Source organism: Notothenia rossii (assembly GCF_949606895.1).
Source record: "Notothenia rossii genome assembly, chromosome: 5".
Classification (NCBI taxonomy): Eukaryota; Metazoa; Chordata; class Actinopteri; order Perciformes; family Nototheniidae; genus Notothenia; species Notothenia rossii.
The window spans coordinates 25,030,032-25,047,996 of NC_136903.1; the positions used below are offsets into that span (position 1 = coordinate 25,030,032).

Genomic DNA, 17,965 nt, shown 5'->3' on the forward strand with positions numbered 1-17,965 from the left:
GGTCCTCTGGGCCTCTCTGGTTTCAAGTCTTTGCCTTCCTGCCTTTCCAAGAAATCCGGACTGCAGAAAGTGAAGGAGTGTACCCACATTGTGCGTGTGTTTTTGTGTATTTTCTGAAAAACGGTCACACCAGCATTGCAACATCAAAATATTATAAAGTGGTTGTGAATGTTGGGTTTGAGTGATTCTGCTTTCATAAACTTAAGTTATTAAATCCGTAAATCTGTTATGCAGTAGCCCAACATCAAATAAATCCCAGAAGACTCGCTGAAAATGTTTCATAAAGTCACTTTTCAGATTCTCTCACTTTCCCTCTGTAACCTCTCTTCCTCTTTCTCAATAGTACTACTCCACTCCCCCTTATATCCTGCTCCCCCTCTTTTCACTCTCCCATTCTTCTCTTATCTTAAAAAGTAGGCCCTCAGGAAAACAAAACAAGGGTCACATGAATATTTGATGAAGTGCAGACATGACCTCAGTCAGGTCTCCATTCTCATCCTCACTTTTAGCCGATTCACCTCGAAATTAACTCACGGTAAATGTTTGCAACCTCTCCATCTACAACACTTTATGTTGCGCTCAAATTTAAGATTTGGATTAGCGTTTAAACCAACCTAGATTTATATGATTTTAAATATGTTCTCTAAACTTTCTCTGTTAGATGTAGGCTACATTGACCGTCCCGGAAGCAACCGGTTTTTAGTTTAAATAATAAACTCACCCCTTGTGAATTTTTTTTTCTTCTGTGGGGGCTCCTTGATCTTTGGCTCATAGTTTGATCTAATTGAACTGCACTGATGAAAACAATGGAATCTTTCCCATCTTAAAAGCTTCCCCGATAAACCAAATGTCAACACGGCCATATCTAGATTGTTCGACTGCACTCAGTGTACGCAGCTCCTGCCAACTGAAAAGAGCCAGTCACGCAAGGGGCTTAGCGGAAAACAGAACCATGTGTGCGGTTGTAGTCAGCTAGCATTAATACCAAAATACGCTTTATTCTCTTTTCCAAATTACACAACCATTAAATTACTTTTTTTTCAAGCAATGAGCAGTCTGGCAAACATAGGAAATGATATCATTAGAGGGCTCTGTAATTGGTATCTCAGGTTTCTCCACATACATTGGTGTATGTGTGCTTGGGTGCATTACTACTGTGTGGTGGGTGCATGTGCACATGAGCGCACGTCTGAGTTTCACAGCTGCTTGGCTCAAACTTGTTGTTTGCCTGCTATGGAAACCGTATTCCTAAATTAAGGTAGGCTGGTTCTTGTGAAAAAACCCTGAATATCAATGTTTAACAATTCAATTGGACCTCATGTTGTGTTTCTCTGTGTCTGTGTAATTTGTTTGGACTGGGATATATACAGCTCACCTTTTGCTCATCTGTTCACCAAGAATATCATATGTGGGCTTCACCCAGGCCAACCACATGCTTGTGGTTAATGTTTTGTCTCCAAGCAGATGGAGACAAGACATTAATGTCCTTTTCTGCAAAAATTGCTTTGAACACAACAATTTTGTCCCTCAGTTTTCACATGCCCTAATAATGCACTTGTCAGGTTAGGCTACTGCCTTGTTTTCTATTCCTCTATCAGTGAGGGCAGGGTCTGGTCGAGTAGAAGATATTTTTCTATGGTCTGATGCGAGACATAAAGCATTTTGAGGTTAACTCTTTTATCAGCCTTGAATCAGTAGTCATGAAAGAGCAGCAAAGACAAAATCACATCAAAGTCAGTCAAAGTCAACTTTAATGTCAATCTTCCAGTTTGTGTGTATAGACAGAGAGATCGAAATACTGTTTCCCACAATCCCGAATATAAAAACAATGTATATAGAATACAAAATATCAAAATATGTGTGGAAATATAATATATAATCTATAATTCTTCTTCTTACATCCTAAGCTTACAGTAGTTAGGTTACACTGGAGTAGCCAGACACAGTAAGCTGGATATTAAAATGATCCATCAAAAAACAAGTTGACAACTCTTTTCAAATTAAAACAGATAACAGCCGAAGCTTATAAAGTATCTAGAAACTGAGTTGGCAAAACCGACCGCCTGTTTCTCCAGGCCTCCCTCCGAAGCTAGTCCCCCAAAAGTATCATTTTAAATGTAAAAAAAAACCCATGGCTGGTGATACAGTAAAACTATAGACTGTATATATAAAGAGTAGAACATATAATACACATGCAGCTGTCAAGCTAGCAGCTTGTAGGATTCTTCCAGAGCATTTCATTTGTCTGATTGTTATTAGGATGTTTGGAGTGTATTTCACGGAATATAACTACAAAGATTTCTCAAATACATCACCCACCTTAGCTTTAATGTGCTATAAGCGATTTGTTTAAACACACTGGGCCTCGGTAAGAGATTTTCTCAAAACTCAACACATATTGAGGTTAGTGGAGAGCTCCATAATATGATCTCATAAGAGTTTTCCAATATCCATCCTGGGTAAATGGGTTAGTGCTATTTCAGATGCGTGAACTTGTGTGCCTTCAGGCTGTCTCTCCTCCGTCTCCCACTCTATTCTGTCTCTTTTATCGTGGTCATTTTGTAAAAGAACATCACATCAGCCAGCCGCAGTAATAATTCCTCTCTGGTAGGAATCCTTTTTACATGATTGCTGGCAGTAATCCAAGTCTACAATTACAAGATGTATAAAACCAGCCAAGCTACAGAACAAACCAACCAAGCTACAAGAAGGGCATTTCTTTGTGTCATCATCTGCTCTGCTCAAACATGCACAGTTTGGTTTTCACTGAATCAGCTGATATAGATGGAAATGTTTCAATAATGACCAAAGATGCTCCACACCACCTTTTAGAGAACAGCAAAGGTAAAAACGAACACAATCACTGCTTCCACATACATGCCAGTCACTGCACTGCTTAATCTGCAAGATTTACTATAATAACTGTTAACAAAATATCACTCTTCGTCACCGGCTTGATCTTCAATATCAGGATACATGTATTTATTATCCTTGCAAGAATGGAAGTAGTCATCACATACAGAGCTGCATGGGACAAATAGTTCCCAGAACAGTGTCCTTGGCATGCTTATATACAAGAGAGGGTGTTACACAGGGGCGGTGGGTACTGTAGGCTAGGGAAGGCTAAGCCTTCCCAAATATTTTTTTCACTGCATCCTGGTAAAATCAAAATATAATGTATAATGTTTGTGTCTTTGACATTAGCACTGCTATGCAGCCACCTGTGTCCTGTGCACTACGAAGCCAGTTCAACAGACCCTGGATATGTTTGAGTTATCTTAACTAACCCTAACAAACGCGATCTCGCTATGCGGTCCTACGACGCTGGTTATCAACTCTGTAAATCAACCCAGGGTTTCTCTGTCCGGCTGAGAGCGTGTTCAAGGGGGCGGGGCTAGCAACATTTGACCAATCACAAACATGGACAAGCGTACTGACAGCGCAGCGTCATACTTCATTAATGAAAATGAAACTATAATATTAGACAAATATGAAGAAGTTAAACTTTAAACATCCATGACTTAAACACTTTATCCAGGATAAAAGCAACATAGTTGCAGCTGCAAGGTGAATACAGAACAGCTGGGTAAAAAATAAATAAACTACAGAGTGTTTGAATGCGTAGGCCTACATTAACAGGTTTATGATATCACTGCCTCAACTAAGAAACGAGTGATCTGACTAAATAATTAAATAATTAACATAATTACATTTGAGTTGAGTGTTTCGTCAACTTAATGTGTTGCTTAAAATAATACTTCTGCATGCAGTAGGCTATGTGACACTGTAAGTGTTTCACGGCCAGATAGGGCACAACAAGCTGACTCAGATAAGGAAATATGTGATATATTATGATATTATATGATCGATGATGTGATTAATGATGTGATATGAATGATAAGTGCGACACGTCGGCGTCTTCCCTGCATACGGCAGTTGTTCTGTATTTCCTTTATCCTGTAATATGACTTGATAGATTTAAACTCCGCACACTGAGCTCTGATCGGTCAGCAGGCGGTGCTTTCACTGAGAGTTGATCTTGGTTGAACTCTAATCGATTGACGCCGGAGGCGGGCAGCGTCAGGTAAAAAAAAGTTATTTAGCCTTCCCAAACCTGAGCCTCATGCGCCGCCTATGGTGTTACAGTCACAAGATGGAGGAATACCGGTTCAAAGCAGTATTCAATGTTTAGTTCAGATTAGCTAAGGCCTGCGTAAACAATAAACATGACAGTCATATGTCTATCTCCATAGAGGCTGAATCATCATGTTAATAACATAGCTATATTATGCCTAAAACAGTGTGTCCTGACGCTCTTCTAGGTAATCATACATCCTGTCAAGTACACAGCTAGGGCCTTTGTTATCATGTGGTACTCTGATATTGGAAGAGTACATTCAGTATTTTCACAATAACACAATTACAAACCTAGCTGTTTATAAACAACACATAGTAGAAAAAGCCCCGGAGTAAATACACTACAACCTTGTAGTATTCGATAACTTGTTAATTTGGCCAAATGCAAATTTAGTTCAGAGCGTGTACAAGGCAGCTATTCATTAGTTTAGTCGAGGCTCAAAGACACATAAAGGCCTGATGAATGGAAGTGGAATCTCAATAGCCTAAGATGTTTCATGTAATGAATAAATGAGAACCCTAACCATCTCACTGCATTCATTTTTCAGTGTCGTCAGAGTAATAAGACGAAGTATTGTAAGCATTTTGTGAGGAAGTGGGATAATATTTTAGGTTGAAGCAGCTTGTTCAAATCTTTAAAAACTAGAAATATGATTCCATTTCTCACTTTTGATGATTCCTAAAACAGCCTGACCCCGTTTCTGTAATGAGTTTTTTCGGCGGTGAAATTAGGATCTTTTGAGTGAATGATTCACATATTCCAGAAAGAGAAAAGGTGACCATCTGGACGAGCGAGATTAGAAATCGAGAAGAAAAAACATAGTTGGACTCTGCCACTGTCCGGCACTGTACATCAATGCACTCTAAACCTGATGTAGAGGTGTCCCTCAGCAGGGGTCTCACTGCTGAGTCCCACAGACAGGCCCAACAATGAGGGGCCATCCAAGTGTGACACACTCGTGTTTCGAGGGACAGGTGGCAGCGCTGCTTATTCCTAAAGACCTTCCTCAATTTCTACTTGTAACGTCAGCTCCAATTTAGTCCGCTCTCACTTGTGCCTGGCTTCTGTCTGTCACTGTCATCATCTAGGATTAGCCTTGAGTTATTGATGCCTGCTTAATTATTAAGAATAAACAGCCAAGTCTTAGTTTCTACGAACATCATTTTACATAATACTAGAAATTGAACCTCATGAAGCTGAAAATAAACTACCGCAAGGATTGTTCTTCATTTTGATTATTGGTTCTTTATCTGTAGCAATCCTTATCATCATTATCCTCATCATCAAAATCGTCCATTTTCAGTACAGATAGTGCTGCTGTCATTAAACACTTCACAATAATAGTATTTGTCTTAGTTAGCTAGATGTTTTGCCACCTATTCATGCATGTTTAATTGTCCTCAATGTTACAATAAATGTATTTGTTTGTCGCTGTACGATGTGCTGAGATGAGGTGACATTTTGGGGTCATGTTCCACAGTATGACCTCAAACGTCAGCATGTTTTTCAGACAAACATGGTCTCCTGCAAAGGTAGTCTGTATGGTATTTATCAGTTCTTTTTTATATCTGCAGCACTTTCAAATGTATATTTAGTTGTTTGACAGCTAAATGGAACAAGACATACACAGTTGAGCAGTGTAATGTTTATGTTTTCGTGAAAAAAAGAACCAGCACATCCAAATATACGACACACACTTTGGTTTGTGTGCACACAGATGTGCTTATGATTTCAGTTTGCAAAGTTTTTTTTTTACATTTCACGATTACCTATATAAGACGTCACAGATCACGACTTAGTGTGTGTGTGTGTGTGTGTGTGTGTGTGTGTGTGTGTGTGTGTGTGTGTGTGTGTGTGTGTGTGTGTGTGTGTGTGTGTGTGTGTGTGTGTGTGTGTGCACGTGCGTGCGTGCGTGCGTGCGTGTGTGTGCGTGTGTGTGCGCAACTGTCCAGCTGTGCGGGATTCAAACACTTGGCACAGCAGACAAAGAGCTGTGTGGCTGTTTGGCGACGTGCAGCACACACTAGACTAGAGAACTCTTGCCTTTTCCTTTCCAACTCTTTTCCAAAGGACTCTGTTATATTACCATGCTGACTCAATTAAGGTACTTTAGTAGGTTATAATTAAGTTGGGAGTTTTCTCCTGGGCCAAGCCAGAGGCAGCCTTGCTGTACAAAGCCATGCAGTAAATTGAAGATGACTCTCAAGAAATATATTCTTTTTTTAATTTTTAAGCTTTTTATAAGAGATCTGGTCTGTGCTCCCAGCGTTAAAAATAGTCTTCTCCCTCAGCTGATTCTGCAACTATTGTCAAGAGTGTAGGATTCTGCAGAGCCTCTGTGCGCTACAAAGAGCAGCTGCTGAGAAACTACGTCAGGCTGTTGGTGGCTTGCTTAAGGCAACAGCAATAATAAAGTCTAGCTCTGTTTAAGACATGCTTTCAGGCACAAAGCTTATTTACCAGTTGTTTTTTCGTTGATGTGGTCTATTTATGATTGTATACACACATTATGGTTCTTTTTGATTACCTATAACCCCATTAACAATAAGATACTATCTCCTTTGTTATACGTAAAGGTTTCTTCCAGTAGGATCATACAACTTTAAACACATTTACGCATATAAAAGATGCAAACTTATTCAGTTTCATGTAACTGTTAAAAAGTCTATTACTATGAATGATGTAATAACTATTCTCTGCCTTCACCTCATGTTGCATTCCTTGAATATCTTAGACCTGGAGAGTTATCAAGGCACTTCCCAAATTAAATCATGCATGTTACACCATGTTACGCAACATGGAGAGAAAGCCACTTGGCACTCAAATTCAGTCAGAAATGTATTACATAAGCCACATTTGCCATTCCTACGATTTGACAGGTCTAATGTCCCCCTAAAGGATGTTAATGTTGTGTATAAGAGGTAGAGTTTCCTCCTAACGAGCTGAAAACTGCCCATCCATCACTCCAAGGTCAGGTAACGTAAAAAAGGATAAGATAAGATGGACCTTTATTAATCCCCGTGGGGAAATTCAGTTGTACAAGCAGCAACAGGGTAAGCGTGAAAAAAAGGACAGCACAGATTCACACAGATTAACAAAATCAAAAGTAAAATCAAGAAAAAAAATTCAAATAATAATAATAATGGGAGGATAGGAGACGATCTCCCTGGAGTACATCGCTAACAAGCACAGATCATCGAGGTACTGAGCTAGAACAACCACTCATTCGTTTTGCAGCATATGGTCAGTGCAGGGCAAGCGTGTCAGAATATTCCCGTAGTTTAAAGATGTTAAAGGAGAAAACAGTAATTGTTGGGTTTTATTATGGCATCACAAATTCAGCCATGTTCTTTTTTATGAGAATATGTTCTTACTCCCTGATCTAATTATGGATTAATGTTTCCATTTTCCATCAACTTTAGGAAATTGTACATTTAGTTTGACCAGTAAAAAGAGGCCTTGATCATGTTTTTAACAATCACAAAGTAAACTAGTACACTTTGAAGACTGATGCTGTCATATACTGTACAGTCAAATGAGCCGGCTATATAACTAATGTGTTCTGGTAAACCGACCTTATTACTTAAAGGAATGGATCTCAAATTCCAATTGTATGAATAGTTGTTGTTTATAAACCATCCGTCAATATAGTATTGATTATTGTTCACTTAATATAGGCCAAGGTTAAATATAACCTCCTACACGCACCACGGGTTCTACAGATTTGATGCTGTGTCTATTTATAGTCTGTGTATGACTGTGACCTCTGCTGCAGAGGTGAAGTGTTACAATTACTCATTTGAGATGAGAAGTTCTTGTGAGCGCATCCAATATATTTTGTTATTTCCTCAGAAATCAATGATTTTTTTTGTCTTTCACGGAACCATTTTTCTAACTAAAGCTATCCTATTGATGTAATGGCATTATTCTTTATGTCCAGTTTTGTATAGAACATAACGCAGGGTAAAGTGTTTGCCTGTATACTATGCAAAGCCATATGTGTCATCCTAGCTCAGTTCAACAATTTCACACCATTAGAATGTATTAGAGTCACATAAAGAAAGTTGCTTGAATCATTTGTAAAAGCTACTATTCTTGATAATTGACACCCAAAAGATATATGGAAATTAGATTGCCAAGTTCTGGCCCCTAAATTGTAAATGTATCATATTGAGTGTGTGAACGATAACATTTCATAGAATCAGCCCAATTTGGTTCAGTCTTGCCCTTATCCTTGAAATGGCTCTTTATTCCTTCAATACTTAACTAAAGCATTCTCTTTGTTCCTCTGCAGATGAGTCTCTCTTGGACTCCACACAACAACCTATGGGATTTCTTGGACATGTTCCAAGTTCAACAGGGTTCCAACCATTGGCATTACCCGCCTCACATCACACTGCCTTTGAGAGCCCAGGCTCACCTGGTACACTGCCACCCATTTCTGAACCAAACCATGAAGTTAGAACTGGTGGAGTGTCACGTTTTCAGTGGGGACGTGTTGCTTCTGAGAAATCCTTCACAGCAAGTGACCTCATTGCAGAAGAACCACACCCTCTTTCCAGTCCCTCATTAAGCCCCTCTGAACCCGTATTAGGGTCTAGTCCGCAATTTGAATCACCAGCTAAACTCTCTTCGGACAGGAAGCTGGCCAGCTCAAAGTCGGCCAAACAATCCTCCTCTCTCGCTCAGCCTCAGTCGAATATATCCACAGCGTCATTAAGCCCCTCTGCTCTCACGAGGTCGACACAACCTCAGCTCGGTCTTAATTCCAAGCAGAAAGAAACCTTCAGCAAGCAGCAAGATGGTCCATCAGAGCAAACACTGGAAATTATGACCTCATTTCCTGCTCAGCCTCTCGAGCCCCTTAAACTGGCCTTCCCTGACTTTGTGGCAGACGATAGTAAAATACTGGATGTGAACCAGCTGAGCCCCAGTAGTTCCCCCTTAGAGGAGAGCGGACCAACACGTGACATTAACACGCTACCCAACCCAGATGAGGTTCTGGCCCCCGGCTACAATGTGCCTTTCATCGCCCCACACCTTGCGTCTCCTTCATATGAACCCACTGACATCTCTCCGGAGGAATTCTACCCCACCAACACCATGGACTTCGACTGGGGGTCTGGGGACTACTTGGAGACGATGTCATACCTAAACGCAGATGGGGAGGACTACGCTCTGGTCACCAAGGTGCCCGCTGACTCGTATGATCTAGAGGACTACACAGAAAGCTATGACACATCGTTTCCTTCAAGAGTCGGCATATTTCCTTCGTCCTTGAATCCTCTTCACGTCTCACCATCGTCCAGCTTCACGACAGCGTACCATACCATTGTCCCATTTAAATCCATACATCCTTCTTCTTCGTCCTCTACAATTCAAGACACACTGGACCCTACTCCTTCCGCAAACAGCGATATACCCGACGCATCAAACGTAGATTGGGGCGATACTTTCACGATTCAACCGACAGATGTCCTGTTGCCCGACATGAACAGCTTGGAGTATTACACCACTCAGTTGACCAAGGAGAACAGTTCAGACGCGGGAGATGAACACAAAGGGAACGTTACCGTGGTTTCCATCAGCCCTACCGAACTCACACCCACAAGCAGCATCACCAATGATACCAAATTAACTGAGGATGAGTTCTCTGGTGATCTGTCAGGATTTGAGCCTCAAAATGACTCAACCCCAGCACCAACCACAGAGCAGAGTCCTCAGCTGGTCAATGCCTCTGAGCCGTTTCTAGATCCTTCCATAACCCCAAGCCACTACTTTGATCCCTCTTTGGTCTGGGGTGGCGAGTCTACCACCGTTTGGCCTGCACAATCTCCAACTGTTGGCCAAACAGAATCCATGTTACCCAGTACAACGCCTCTGCTGCCAGATGATGTAATGTCTCCCTCCTCTCTGACAGATGTCCATTGGTTTGTTACAGAGCCGTACCCATCAGAAACCATTAACACCAGTTTTGTCTTAACTGCAACTATAGCCTTCTCCCCTGTTCCCACTGACCCTGCTGCCAACACTACAGAGGGTACAACAGAATTAACTCCCCAAGACTCTCCTTTTACAACCGAACAAACTCTCAACATCACGTTAGAGTCAACTGAACCCACACCCAATGTCACTTTGGTCCCTCCAGTCCTGTTGGGGGATCAGGGGGTGACTGAAAATGGAGTTGACATCACAGCCACAATGACCTTGATCCCAACTAGCAGTGAAGCTAATACAGTCTCTGCTGCACCCACGACCCTAACTGCCACCATTACTTCCCATCAAGCCTCGACTGGAGATCCTGCCACCACAGAAGCCTCAACCAGTGTCAACATCCCTTCTATCACCACAAAGGCCCCAACTACAACACCAACATCTCGACAGTATCTCTGCAACCTTGAGAGGCCTGCTTATTTAGTTAAAATTGGTACGTTGGACTTTTAATTATGCTTTCTGTTATATTACAATATTGTATTTGTGTAATCCACATGTATGATGAGTCCAAATGTTTGCGGAAATCTGTTATTTGGATTTGAAATGTACATTTGTTATAAATTGTAATGGGATTGTACCATGCTTATGCTTTCTTCTAAAGGTTTCCCTTTCGGGGCCACAGTTGGATATGCCAAATCTCAAGTGAGAGACATACTGAAAGGGGAATTCAACAAGTCTGTAGAGCTGCAGGTAAATCTATCTTAAGAGAACAATTTTATTTTAATATAATACCATGCAATATGTTAGTTTTTGTTTGTCAATTAAAAAAGACATGAAAAAGCAACATAGGCACATTATAACGTAAAAGAGATCATATTAGAAACTAAAATGCTTCTGGATTGACTGTGGAGTAAAGGCCCTAACATGTGTGTAAGTGTATGTGTGTTTACATTACAGCGGTGCAGTTGAACCACTAAGGTAGACCACTTCCTGAGTTTTTTTATCAGTGGTTCTGTGATAAAAAAAACACAAGAGTAGTCACATCAAGTTCCACAAGCACACAATGACCTCTCAAAAACATCAGCTGCTTATGTAACACATGTAGGTTGACTGAATGACTGACTGACTGATTTGTCTATGTCATTTTTTCCTGCTTTGTCTGTGGAGGTTGTGGACCCCCCACCAAAGTTTGTGTTTCGGGTGGTTTCTGGTCCTGTTGTGTACACAGCCATATCTGTCATCAACGCTCTGCGAAGGTCTGGGCGCCGCTTCCTGTCTGTGTCTCCCAACTGGGCGACACCAGACAGTAAATACCAAGTCCACACAGGTAAATGACCTTCTAACAAGCTGCCTTTAGTTGTCTGTTGTTTTTAAGCGTGAACTTGATCTAAACTCTCCTTTTCCCATCTCTGTGCAGTGCTGCAGTTTGTTCCTGCTCCCATAGATGTGCGCTACTGCAACTTCAGCGAAAGCATTGAGAAAGGCTTGACCATGGCCTTTGCAGAAATGCGGCGGCGCTCAAAGGAGTCAACCAACTTCACAGTGCACGTGAGTGAATATGCACCTTAATTAACATGGGGCAGTTATTTATTTATGTTTATTTAATTTAAGCATTTCAAGGATGTCACCACTCTAGCACAAAAAAAATAGTGAAGTTTAAAAAAAATTAACCGAACTCCTGTTCACTCCCAGCGCTTACTGTATCTCAGCATATTATAACTTTGTAATTTTAACAATCTTAGCCAGGTCACTTAGAAAAAAGATTTTAAATCTCAGTCTCAGTCTGTCACTAAATAGAATGACAAACTGTTACTAAAGCTTTTGGATTTAAGCGAGTTATTGGTTGCAAAAGCAAGAGAAAGCGTATATATTGTGATATTGTCTGAATTATTTTGTTTGGTTTGACAAAATCTGATCAATGCACAAAATATCCATCCATACTGGCATGGTAAGAAAAGTAGCCCAATTATCATGCTCCCCATTGTATTTGCTGGTTCTCTCTATCTGTTCTCATCCTGATATCATGCCTAGAGCGCCTCAGTGGACTCCTTCCAACACAAAAGAGAGGCTTTTTCACTTTCAGACACCACACATAGGATACTCATTTTTTACAAGCTTTATCCACAACCTCAGTTGTTGGTCCCTACACAGATGTAATAACCACAGGCTAGGGTTCAGGCACCTTCAAACTCAGCTCTTTCTCTACTTTACATTTTCCACACCAGTGATTCTCAATCTTAGTATTACTCATGAACAAACCTCCTGGATACTTCACTAGGATACTCATACTCTAAGGAGTGCATGCTCTAGTTGTTGAGTATTAAGGAAGCTTACTGTTTGCTAATAAAGAGCTTATTTGGCTATGTGGTTAGCTGGTTTCAATAGAGTTCTGGGTAATCCTATTTCACTGATGCCTCAGTTACCGTCTTTTCTTTTTCAAACTGTACCCCAAAGCCACACTGCTCAATCTTCTATTCAACTCTTCGATCACAGAAGCCAATCCTTCCAAGATTGGGAACTTCATTCAAACTATTTTATGAGACAAATAAACTTTCAAGAGACTCACGCAGGATGGAAAATGTTTTGTACTTTCCGTTCAGTAATTGTTCGTCTGCTGAACAGTACATCTCCGTCTAATTGTGTTTCAGATCATAAACATCACCATGGCAGCTCCGAAAAATCAGGAACAGCGGCTAGTGAGGCAGCCGGTGGACATAACTTTCACTGTGCGCGTCTCCAGGGGTTACCTGATGGGGTCAGAGGTCAGCAATGCCCTGATGAAGCTCACAATGGTGGAATTCAGCTATTACATGAGCTTTCCTGTACTGCAGATTGCTGAGCGTGAGTACCGCAGTGCAGTCTTTCTATATTTAAGCTCCTTTCACTTTGTCATAAGTCACCTTTACTGTAATAACTCTTAAATCTATTTTTTTTTTTAAAGCTTTCCATTATCCAGAGTTGAACACCAGCCACTTGCTTCGCTCCACCTGGGTTAGAACAGGTATCACGGTTTCACTTCTTGGCATAATTAAAGTTATCTCATCTACTTTAATTTAAAGGCTCCGTGTGCTGATACTCTGAATGATCTCTGTGCTCAGTGCTCATTGGTGTACTGGACCAGAAAGTGAGTGAGAGGACCTTCCAAGCCAACATGGAGCGCCGGGTGGCCATGCTCCTCGGAGAGGCAACGGGATTAATCAGACGCGTTAAGAGAGCCACCCTTATAGGCAACAGCAGTGTCCAGGTACTGTACAATTACATTTATTCAAAACTATACTTAGCTGTTGTAGGGGGGGGGGTGAGGTGACGTGCAACAACAACATTAACATTGTCCTTTCTGTTGGTCGCTTGTGAGCAGACCCTTCATGCGTTGGCAGAGCGAACAGGTACAGCCAGGGCCGGACCGAGACAATAAGTCAGGCCGGAAATTATACACCCAGCCAGGCCACTACCAGTTTTTTTTTGTGCCATTTTGCTGGATTTATTTGTCAATATTTACAGTGTTGCTGCCCACAGTGATAGCCCTATAGTTTAAATCTACTACCCACAAACAAATATATGGACATGGGTTACTATTTAAATACAATTGTAAATGTATTTAGGAACCTGTCCATGTGATTTTAAGTGGGGGTGGACCTCAAATCCCCCGGTAAGATCTTTTCTTTTAATTTTGGAGTTAAATGCATCAATCTGGTGCATTTTGAGGGGGAAATAAAGAGACTAGACCTATGGAAACACCCATAGGAAACAGAACTGTATACATCTCAATAATCATAAAATCATGGCCATAACCAATAACATACCATTTCCAATATGAAAAAACATTGAAACTTGTTTATTTATTTATTTTTGGCTCATTTATAGTTGTGAGTGTGTCTGTGCTCCTGAATCCGCCTCTCCTGTCTCCCTCCTCTCCCCCTGCTCCTCTTTGAGGCAGCAGAAAAGACTAGTTTTGGTTCTCAACAAGTCTTAAAAGTGTATCTTACCTTTTTTCACCTAGGCAAGGAAAGGCAAGTTTATTTATATAGCACCTTTCAACACAAGGCAATTCAAAGCGCTTTACAACAAATGAAAGACATTAAGAAAATGGCATTTAAAATCAGCCTTTTTTTTTATTCATGCATTTTGACTAATCACCACCCCCTCAAATGGAAATATGTGTTTGAGACCCACTGAGAACTTAGACTAAGTTAACTATCTAAACACTCAGAGAGTCCTTTACCTCACATGAGCTGAGGTTATCCCGAGCTTGAATGACACAGAAAAAAAAAAAGAAACTTAATGGGTCACGAAATATACTTGGGCGACCGTTAATATACCTGTCAAGTCAAGTCTATGTGTGGGAAACCCTGGAGCAGACTGGGCTCTGGTTTCAGACAGAGGGTGAAAAGAGGTGCTGCAGCACAGGCAGTATGAAAGAAATAAAGAGCTTTTTGAACCCAAAAGCATGTAAACATGTCACAGTAGAGGAACACAATACTAATATGCACCTGAAAATGAGGATAAGAGGGCCTATATTTCTATTTTAAAATATTGTCTGATTATTAGGAAACTAAATGAAACAAGTACATAAGTCCACTCTTACAGGCAGGCTCAACACTAAACCCTAAATTATTGTTCAGACAGTTATGGTAGTGTCTTTTCTTTGGAAATTACACAATATAAATTCCTTGTTTAATGTTGTGCTCATTACACAACACTTGTAAACTCTCTTACAGGAAGTTTGTTAATGGATTAATCGCTAAATCTTGAAAAAGCTCCCTTCCTTGTGCCATTTATATCATCATGATTCCCTGATGCAAGCTCTCTAAGAACTGAGGGCTCATTATTTGAGCGCTGCAGCGTTTGAAACCTCCGAGCGCCCTACTGCTTTACTAATCAGTCACTAGCTTTTGTGGGTTCGCTCCGCACCTGCTCGGCTCATCTCTGAGGGGACAGGATAGGGCTCTGTCTCCATAGCAACAGCATCCCATTCATCCCAGGGGCTGGCCACTCGAAAGACCACAACCTCTCGAGCCCCTTGTTTCTTTCTCCTCTTCCTCGTTTCTCCGGTCCTGTTACTTGAGCTGCTAAGAGCAGATCAATTATTTATTGTTGCTCTTTCTCCTTCTGTATCCTGCAGTTGTGATGATTAAGAGTTGTTGTTGTTGTTGTTGTTGTTGTTGTTGTTGTTATTGTTTTTGTTGTTGTCAGGGTAGATATTATGGAGGGGGAGATACAAAAACAGATGAGGGTAAAATATTTAGAAATAAAAAGAGCCAGAAAAGCCAAACACTAAGAGAGAGGAGACTTGTTTTGGTAAGCGAGAGATGCGTAGTTGAGCTGACCTCATGAAGTCTGAGCACATAGGGTGGTCTTCAAACAGGGGGGCTGTCAGAGTGATGAGGGTCAACCTTGGCTGAGTAGTTGCCTCACTCTTCCTGACCTTTTTGTCTCCTTAGTTGTTGTTTCCACAAAACAGCTGATCAGTTTATGTAAAAGAGAGGATTTGTATTGGTAGTAAACCTTTACTGTGTGTCTTTGTGGTAATATTAGATCTCTAATTTTAATCTTTGGCACCCTTTTCAAATCATATATTTCCCAGTGATGAATATGTATCAGAGAAACAATACTATGTGTTTGTTTTTGTTCTATCCATTTTACATTTCAAAGACACTCATCTGTAAGTGTCTGTTGCATATAATGAGAGTTTTGGTGACGTAGACTGAACATGTGAAGAATCCTTTGTCTCACTCTATTGCATGCACACACACACACACACACACACACACACACACACACACACACACACACACACACACACACACACACACACACACACACACACACACACACACACACACACACACACACACACACACACACAGAATAATCTGACAGTATCAGTGTGGTGTTGTCACCTATGAGTCTGCAGAGGCAGATATAAGAGGAGCTTGGATCATGGGTTGTTCAATAACACACACATCCACGCTACCGCCTTTCCACTCTAGTAACCATGCATGGGCTGGATTAGCCCCTAGATGAGAAGGCCTGCCCGAGCGCTTTTTCTGTGTCAGCCCAGCCATGATCGTGCTTTACTCTTTTCAGTAATGCAGACAGGAGACTGTGCTGCGCCTCAGGGCACCCAGAGGGAGACCACACACACACACACACACACACACACACACACACACACACACACACACACACACACACACACACACACACACACACACACACACACACAAACACACACACATATATGTCAATGAATACTCAAACAGGGATACAGAACGCAGGCTGATATATCATGATTCTGCTTTTTTAATAATTTGTGTTTGTTTATTAGTGCATGCAGATGTTTTTTGTACATCCAAATAATAGCAGCACATCATGCAAAAGGATATACAGACAAATACAATATGATATAAATAATACATTTGAATTATTTTGTCTGTACCTGAACGAAAAAGTTAATATAAATGGGCACTGTTTTTTCAAAGTAATTGTATTTTTTCCTTAGTCCTTCGTGTTAGATTAAATGAAATTATTTCTAGGACCTTATGTCAAATCTTGTGACTGATAGTTTGAATGTCTTAAAAGACTAAGTCAATGGGAGTCTGATCTTATTTTGTTAAATATAAGCTAAACGATAACAATAAAACACATCAGATAACTCCCTTGTCTAGTTTATAATAGATTTAAACGCAGGTATTCTTGCCAAATAGGAAATGCTGGTTATTGTCACAGAAAAAAAAAGAACTTTAAAGTTTGCTCTTGTGAGTGAGCCGTCACACTCTCCATTAAAAAGGCATATTTTTAATTGGAATAAGCACACTTGGGGCCTTCATCAGATATTCCATTGAGAGTGCAGTGCCTCATCTTTCATTACTGGAAGCTCTTTTCCAGTTGCTTGCTTGCAGCATGAATTGATCGTAAATGCTGCAGAGAGAAAATATTTACAATTTAACAAATGAGAATTTAAAGTTAAAACAAGTTGCACAACTAATGTTAATAATTATAGATTTGAACTGAAGCTCATCTAGTCTGCACCTTGTTGTGGATATATTAAGAAAAGATGAACCATGGTGGTAAAAGTGAATCAACAGACATATAAAGACCTTTAACTGAGGATTTAAAGCCTCTCCCTAAGTAATGTGAATAAGTAATACGATTTATTGAGTGTCCTTCCGACTTTTTCTACATCCGGATATGTTTATGTTTGGAAAATGACATAAGATGCCATAATGTCTGCCAACAGTTTTAAAGAGTGGTGGAGTCACTAGTAGTCAGTAACCCTGATAATTGCCCCGTGTAAATGTATGACTGCCAAGTTACATAGCAACCTGGCATCCTTTCCACACACAAGACAATGTATCCTGAGGATTTTCTCCCACAAGAATCCACAATATACAGTGGACCTAAAGAAACGTTCCTCCATCATTTCACCAATTCATGCTTCTTGGTTTTTTATCATGGGAAACGGAATCACTTTGATCACTTACAGAAATATTCACACTCCAATATTATAATACAAACAACTCAGGAGCTGGTAACAGGGTTCAGAGATGGAATCAAGATTCAAAGGCTTCATTGTCATATGCACGGTGTAGTTTTTCGCAATAAAAATCCCTCGATCCTCAACAATGCAGCATACTATACTTAAGACATAAAAAAGTGCAAAAATTGTGAGAACAAAATATAAATAGAATGGGATAAACAGTATATAAAATAGATGACTGCAGAGTATTATAAATACTGTATACTTGGCAACATCTTGTTTGGTGTAAGACATTTGTTAAATTAGATAATCGAAACTGTTATTGATTTAAAGGGATATGTACATCTTAAAAGAAAAAGAGGTAATTACACAAATGACACTACTTTCCTTCTCTTTCCCTTTCCCAGGTTGTT

General features: G+C 40.4%; 1 protein-coding gene across 1 annotated transcript in view; it reads left to right on the top strand.

Annotated features, from left to right (window-relative positions):
- LOC307038768 (UPF0606 protein KIAA1549) overlaps nt 1–17,965 on the top strand; it is a 38,537-nt gene that overhangs the window by 7,775 nt on the left and 12,797 nt on the right. Inside the window, exons 3-9 of the mRNA XM_079680447.1 lie at nt 8,433–10,565; nt 10,734–10,822; nt 11,240–11,399; nt 11,490–11,620; nt 12,721–12,913; nt 13,014–13,073; nt 13,171–13,316. Coding sequence (XP_079536573.1) covers nt 8,433–10,565; nt 10,734–10,822; nt 11,240–11,399; nt 11,490–11,620; nt 12,721–12,913; nt 13,014–13,073; nt 13,171–13,316 — 2,912 coding nt within the window. The remainder of the gene's footprint in view (nt 1–8,432; nt 10,566–10,733; nt 10,823–11,239; nt 11,400–11,489; nt 11,621–12,720; nt 12,914–13,013; nt 13,074–13,170; nt 13,317–17,965) is intronic.